This window comes from Scyliorhinus canicula, chromosome 7 (genome assembly GCF_902713615.1).
Source record: "Scyliorhinus canicula chromosome 7, sScyCan1.1, whole genome shotgun sequence".
Taxonomy (NCBI): Eukaryota; Metazoa; Chordata; class Chondrichthyes; order Carcharhiniformes; family Scyliorhinidae; genus Scyliorhinus; species Scyliorhinus canicula.
The window spans coordinates 48046586-48054416 of NC_052152.1; the positions used below are offsets into that span (position 1 = coordinate 48046586).

At 43.6% G+C, this 7831-nt stretch overlaps 1 protein-coding gene across 1 annotated transcript; it reads left to right on the forward strand.

The window, feature by feature from the left end:
• The first annotated feature begins 1365 nt into the window (after positions 1 to 1365).
• Positions 1366 to 6665, forward strand: LOC119968938 (cystatin-B-like). The gene is made up of 3 exons (XM_038801951.1): positions 1366 to 1727; positions 4843 to 4944; positions 5993 to 6665. Exons 1-3 carry the CDS (start codon positions 1653 to 1655, stop codon positions 6119 to 6121), a joined length of 306 nt encoding a protein of 101 aa, XP_038657879.1. The 5' UTR covers positions 1366 to 1652; the 3' UTR covers positions 6122 to 6665.
• Positions 6666 to 7831: the final 1166 nt, after the last annotated feature.

The following is a 7831-nucleotide window of genomic DNA, read 5'->3' on the forward strand; positions in this document are numbered from 1 at the left end:
GCATCGCCTCTAGCAGGACTACCAGATATAACGCCTGGCGAAACGGACAGGTGGAGAGGGAGAACGTGATGGTCTGGAAGGCCGAGCTTCTGGCCCTACGGTCTAGAAGTCTCCCGGTTCCCCGCTGGCAGGAGGTCCTCTCCGACACGCTCCACTCCATCCGGTCGCTCCTGTGTACAGCCACCAACGAGACCCCTCGCGAGCGTATGTTTGCTTTCCCCAGGAAATCCACCTCCGGGGTCTCGCTCCCGCCCTGGCTGGCAGTCCCAGGGCCCGTCCTTCTTCGGAAGCATGCGAGGAGTCAAACAACCAACCCCCTCCAACATGGAGGTCCTGCTCCTCCATGTAAACCCACAATATGCCTACGTGGCACACCAGGACGGGCGGCAGGGCACAGTCTCCCTTCGGCACCATCACCACCACCCCCGACCCCACACCGTCTTCCCCCACCCCTGCCCACCTCCCTCACGAACTAACACCCGCAGGCCCACCGGCGACAATCACCACCACCTCCGTCCATACACTGCCTCCCTCTTCACTGACTCAACATCTGGGTGAAGAAGACAACACGTTCCCGGACGCACAGCTCCCGACAGACTTGACCTTTAAGACCGCTTCACCCCCGCCGGACTCGTTTTTTTAAACAGTGGGTGAATGTGGTAAACCATGGTATTGCATTGTACTGTATCATACATGCCTGGGCTTGTCCAGGCTAGCTCCCCTCGGGTTTATGTATAAAATGGCAGGTCTCCACCTCTCTCATCGTGTGCTTATTGAAGGCGTATCACTTCTCCAATCCTATTTATTTTGTACTGTTAGTCTAACGATACAACACTCTTTGCTACAGATAGAAATTTGGACTGAGAAAGAAATAGTTCAGACACTGGGAGGGCCTGAAATCGGTTCAAACACGGAACTGCGAGTCATGTGCTGTAATTTCCACCGCGCTCTGAAGACCCTCCCTTGTGTCAGAGGCCAGGGAGTGGGAGGTGCTGAGCTCTGCAATCTGGGGAATCAGTCATTTCCTCTTCACCTGGCGCCCAGAAAGAAGTTTTGAAAGTGTTGCTGTTGTTGCTTGGCAACCAAAAGTTAAATCTTCTGTCTGCGAATTTGATTCATCCGGAGTGAGTCATTACAGTGCCGCGGCACGTGAGCTTCTCATGGGCGCTCACTTCCTTACGGCGCACTTTGCAGCATTCCAAACTACAAGTAATCTCAGAAAAAACAGTCCCATCAACGGAAACTGGAGTTCGCCTTATTGCTGGGTCAGTGACTTGAGCCATGTCCCAGTGCAGCCACCATACTGAACCAAAAAAAAGGCAACAACTAACTGCTCAGCTGATGGGGGGGGGGGGGGGAGGGAGGAAGAGAGACAGGGAATCAATCCTCAGATCGAATTGAATCACTGGTTAGTTTGAAGGTGGTCCGGCTTTTGGATACAAATGAGTGAAATTGACACGTGTGCTTTTGGAATCTTTGTCGCTGAAGTGCTTGGTCAGATGGTAACAATCTCACTCTCCCTCTGTATGGGGTTGGTGTTTGAGACTGAAGGCGTGTGAGTGAGAGTGGGCGGGGATTCCGGGGTTTGTTACAATCCGCAGCTACATTGTTACATTCGTATTGCAACCAGGGTGGATACAGAGGGAGCAGCAATGAGTCGACAGATGTGTGGAGGCACTAGTGCTGAGAAATCTGTTACCGAGGAACTGCAGCAACTTGCTAATTCCGTGAGTATGAACCCGGCGGAAACAGTGACCCGTTTGCCAAAAGATAATCTACCCGAGCAGCTCGGATTTTATACAATGGAAACTAAACCATCCCATCACCGCGATTGCCGAGGCTAAGACTAGTAAACTCAGCCCAAGAAGACCCAACTCTTATTGAGATTTTAAAGAACAGAGGAAAGTGAAGAAGTTGATAAATTTGAAGATAGATTTCCAAATAATAGAATCGAGCTGGCTGATGTCCAACTGCCAGGCAAGGATTTGGGAAATGCTCCCAGTTAGAGCAGGGCGGAGTGGGTTTAGAGTCAGAGATGCTCAAGAATGACAGTATTTTAAAATTAGTTTTCTCACTTTAAAAAAAAGTGATTAAACGTCAGCCCTCATCTAGACTTGAAAGCAATAACTGGTACAAAGTAATGTTTGTATTGTTGGGGCTTTTCCAGAAATGCTGGAATTACCTACTCTGCCAGTGGAGCAAAGAAACGTTGAACGTTTCAGGTTATATTGCAACGCAGGTTGGCGTCTTTTTCTCTACAAACATCTGTATTCCCATTGATCATGCTTTTGTTTTTTTTGCACTTTTAAAAAATCTTTTAAATAGGTTAGTGGGAATGTAAGCATTCCCTCCTGTTAAACGGGGATGACTGGTAAATTCAATAATTTTTTGCCTATCGAACTGATTTTGTAGGACAATGCAGAACAAGACAGCAGCGTGGGTCCAATTCCCGTACTGGCCTGAAGTGAATATTCTTATTATTTATGACAGACAGTTTGTGTCGGGCAAGTTCCCTTGAACAGCACTGTGATCAATATTAGCCAGGATACTGGGGAGAAAGCCCCTATTCTTCTTTGAAATATTGCCACTGGAGTTTTTACATTCAACTGATGGCAGATTGGTTTAACATTTTAGTCAAAAGACATCACAGCACTCCCTCAACTGTGGTGGAATCTTGTACTTGATTTTTTTTTTCAGATCTGGGGTGGGTCTTGCATTCATAACCTTGTGACTCAGGCAAAAGTGTGACCAACTGAGCTAAGAGTTCTGGGGTGGGACTTACACTCATAACCTTGTGACTCGGGCAAAGTATGTCCAACTGAGCTAAGACTAACAGTGGTCCTGGAAGTTAACTGGTTGAAGGATTCTAACCAATAATCTTGTGAACCATAGATTTGTGGCCATCGGTTGTACGTTGGTGCACAGGTGAGCTAGGAAAACGTGATTCATGCAAATGACTGTCGCCTACCTCAACAGTTGTGTTATAGTCTCCCAAATCTTCATTTTTTTCTGGGAAATCTGTTTGAAATCAAGTTTGCACCCCTGCTACAACACCACTGCAGTTCCTGTAGGCTGTCATTTCGGAATTCAAGACTGCGACGGCAAACTACCCCATTAAATTTAGATTTATTGTAACGTGTACTGAGGTACATTGAAAAGTATTGTTCTGCATACAGTCCAGACAGATTATTCAATACATGAAAACATAGGACATACGATGGGTACATAATGTAAATACGTAGACATAATAATAATACATCGGGTGAAGCATATGGAGTGTTGTACTACTCGGTAAAGAATATGTGTGAAGCGATCAGTTCAGTCCATAAGAGGGTTATTTGTGCATGTTAGTGCGTGTTCTCTGACTTTTGTACCTTCTGCCGAATAGAAGAGGTGGAAGAGAGAATAACCTGGGTGGGAGGGGTATTTTTTGACTATGTTGACTGGACCTTCCTTGCAAAAGCCCCTTCATTTTTGTGCAGTTGGGTAGAGCTGCACTCACTTGGTTCCATTTTGATCCATCTAATCAACATATAATCACCTGCAATTGCTTCTCTTCCCACTCCAGTATTTTTTCAAAATTGAAAGTACCCAATTCATTTCTTTTCCAATTAAGGGGAAATTTAGCATGGCCAATCCACCTAACCTGCACATCTTTGGGTTGTGAGGGTGAGACCCACTCCGACACAGGGAGAATGTGCAAACTCCACACGGACAATGACCCTGGGCCGTGATTGAATCCGGGTCCTCGTCTACTCCTGTAAAGTTACCTCTGGAATCTGCCAGGATATATTCTTGGTCCCTCTTATTTCTTCTCTACATGCTGCTTCTCAGAACAACATCCATTCGAAAACACAGCATCTGTTTTCAAGTGTGAACTGATGACATGTATCTCTACCTCAATACCACCTCTGCCCACACTGTCTCTGTTATCAGATTGCTTACCTTACAGTCAGTACTAGATGAGCATAAATTTCCTACAGTTTAAATATTAGGAAAACTGATGTTATCTTTGGTGGCCTCGGCTAATCCGCCAGTCACTGTCTCCATCCTTTTCCCTGGTAACTGTCTGAGACTGAACAAAAAGACTCCACAATATCCTTCTGACAACATATCAATAATAGGACAGACTATATTCACTTGTGTAACTGCCTGACTGCATCCTGCCTTAGCTCATTTGCGGAGGCTCATCCTCGCCTGCTGACCTTTCATATTCTACCACATCCTACCCTCCAAAAATGTGATACCATCCAAAATGACTGCCTATGTCCTAATCAGCGCCAACCCCTTTCCTTGCTGGCTATGTTGACTTTTGATCAAGCAAGGCATTGGTTTTATAATTCTCCCCCTTGATCCTTCCATGGCCTTGACTCCTGTCTGTCTCGGGGGGGGGGGGGGGGGGGGGGGGGGGGGAATGGCATTGGAGTGGATCATCAGGCATGATCATGCTGAATGGCGAGGCAGGCTCAATGGGCTGAATGGCCTATTCCTATGTTTGTACATGTTCCCCCATATTGACCCTACATTTGCCTATCTCCTCTGGAATTCCTTGTCTAAAATAGTCACCATTCCTTCCCATTTGGACTGCACCTTAAAATCTGCCTTTTGTTTAAGTGTCTACAGTTCAATTGAATATAAAAGTACTTTGGGACATCTTGAAGTCATGAAAGACACTACATGAATCCACATTAGCTCTTTACTCTTTAATATAGTTCTATACACATTTCTTGATTACCCATCAAAGACTATGGGACTCTTTTTTTTCCCCAATTCATTAAAGGCATTTGAGTCAATTCAAGTTGTTCTGGAGTCCTTGAGAATCCTCTTTATTTCTTTCTTCAGGTGAAGCCTAAGATTGAAGAAGAAGCTGAGAAAACATTTGATGTGTTTGTTGTAAAATCCTACAAGACTCAACTTGTGTCCGGCACCAACTATTTCATGAAAGTAAGTTTATCCTTCTTGGGGTTCAAACATTTTGCAATGGTGTCTATTATGAATAAATAATCTTAGCACTCTTGGTTTGTCTCGTGCAAGGTGAACTGGCTTATAGAACATAGAACAGTACAGCACAGAACAGGCCCTTCGGCCCTCAATGTTGTGCCGAGCAATGATCACCCTACTCAAACCCATGTATCCACCCTATACCCGTAACCCAACAACTCCCCCCTTAACTTTACTTTTATTAGGACACTACGGGCAATTTAGCCTGGCCAATCCACCTAACCCGCACATCTTTGGACTGTGGGAGGAAACCGGAGTACCCGGAGGAAACCCACGCACACAGGGGGAGGACGTGCAGACTCCACACAGACAGTGACCCAGCCGGGAATCGAACCTGGGACCCTGGAGCTGTGAAGCATTTATGCTAACCACCATGCTACCCTGCCTCTTCTGCAGCCTCTCAAACCTGACTAGTGATTGACAGGCTTGTTTCCATATTTTCTCTTGTGTTTGAGGATTTTAATTTAAATCAATTGAGGTTAACCTTTTTATACAATAGCATTATCTTCGAGAAAGGGAGGAGGGGTGAAGGCCTTTCCCCAGCTCCATCAATACAAAGTTAATCTTGCAATCAACATGCCAGTTATTGTAATGTTTGAGGCTGAGGATGTGCCTGTATGTTTTATCCATCTAGAAATGTCATCTCTTGCATAGGTGTAAGTGATCACTGAATGAAAATGGTATTTTATTGCATAGGAGTTCCATCTTAAATTTCATATTTGGGAAGTTGGTTGCAAAGCTTGGTTAACAGATTTGGTGGCTTTATGAAACTGGATGGGGAAGAGGAACTGTTTTCACGGTATGGTAGTGACTGGGATGTTTAGTGTATGATGGAAAGCAGCAGGAACACTGTTCAGCTTTTGGAGGAATGATCCGAGGACAGAACGCATTGATGTGGCAGAAATTTCACTTGGAATACTGGGGTTTAATATTGGATTTTAGCTTGATGCTTGGTCTGCACTAATCTAACTTCTCTTTCTGTTTAAATTAGATTCACGTTGGTGGCGATGACTACGTGCATGCAAAAGTATTTGAAGACCTTCCTTGCAGGGGAAGTAAAAAGGAAGTAACTGGCGTAAAGGTCAATAAATTAGACCACGATGAATTAACCTATTTTTAAAACCAACCTTGCTCCAGCCTCACACACTAAAAGCAAAAGCAGTTTCTCAGCTTGTGTATCTCTCTCCAGAGATGTCTACGTGCCTTTATATTGAGGAGATGGGTTATGGGAACAACATTGATCTTTGCCTTCATGAATTTTTAAAATCTGTTTCAATTTGTTAAATGTTTTCATTCTTTTCCTTTCCCCAAACCACTTCCACTGCCAGCTGTACCTTTTCACAAGTTTTCAATGGAATAAAATTAATTGGCCCAGGTAAATGCACAACATGAATAATGATTGGCTAGCTTGCACCTATTAGAGAAAAGAATAATATAAAATGTTTTAAAATCATTCAATCCTAATGGAAATTCAATTTTTCTAGATAGTCTATTTATATAATCCATGCATCTGCTTTTGTACAAAATATTGTTTTGTTTATTGATGATTATGTGAAATAGAAAACCAATTCAAATATTTGTATTCATTCTGCATTATAAGGAATGTATTAATTTAAATAACAGCATTGTAAGAAATATATGAATAAATATTGCTCTATACATCATATTGGAAAGCATTGTTTTAAATTGGACCCCCTCCCCACTAAAGGATCCATATAAAGGTACATAAATGGGTGGCACGGTAGCACAGTGTTTCTGCAGCTCTGGGGTCCCAGGTTCGATTTCCGGCTTGGGGCACTGTCTGTGCGGGTCTGCACGTTCTCCCCGTGTGTGTGTGGGTTTCCGCCCGGGTGCTCCGGTTTCCTCCCACAAGTCCCGAAAGAAGTGCTTGTTAGGTAATTGGACATTCTGAATTCTTCCTGTGTGTACCCGAACAGGCGACTCGGGGCTTTTCACAGTGACTTCATTGCAGTGTTAATGTAAGCCTACTTGTGACAGTAAAGATTATCATTATTATTATTTCAGGTTGTTTAATAAAATATTTTATTTCAAACACAAGACCCTTGAGAGAGTGAAATTTGGCTGGGGACAGGAAGGGATTTTGATAAATTTTCCCAATGGATTGAAGCAGTTATTCTTTTGTGGATTGTTTTTTTTTTTAATCCTTCACCATTTCCCCAAACATCAGTTTATCTAATACGGTAAAACAGGGGTTCATTCAAAATCCAAGTGCTGGTGATGGGAAGAAAGTACACCTTGTAACAGGCAGCTCGCATTTTACATCACCCAGGGATTGCACAGATAAGTGTGCATGAGACTGCCTGTCATTGTACTGGATAAAAGGCCATGAGAATGGCCACTGCAGTTACTTAGCACATCATCTAGGATGATGATTAAGACACCCAAGTGCCTTACTGAGTTAGTGTTTCATTGTTGGAGGTGCCAACTTTCAGATGAGACCTCATTTGCCCTCTTGGATCTCGATACAGTGGCACGATCCTGGGTAATATCTATCTCTCAGGCAACCTGATTTAACAGACTATATATTAATTATCACATTTTGTTGGAACTTGGCACTTCACTAGATTACAATGGGTGACCACGCTTAAAATATTTCATTGTACACAGTGCTTTGGCATGTCCTGAAGTCACAAAATGTCACTATAAGTACATTAGTTCTTCATATGAAATTTCACTGGTAGAAATAGGTAGGTGTTTGAAGTAGTATAGCACTATAGTCCATTTATCCTAGACGAGGGTTTATCATGTAAATTGTGTCACTGACTTTAATCACAAAGGTGACATATTAAATTATTGGGTTGGCTATTGT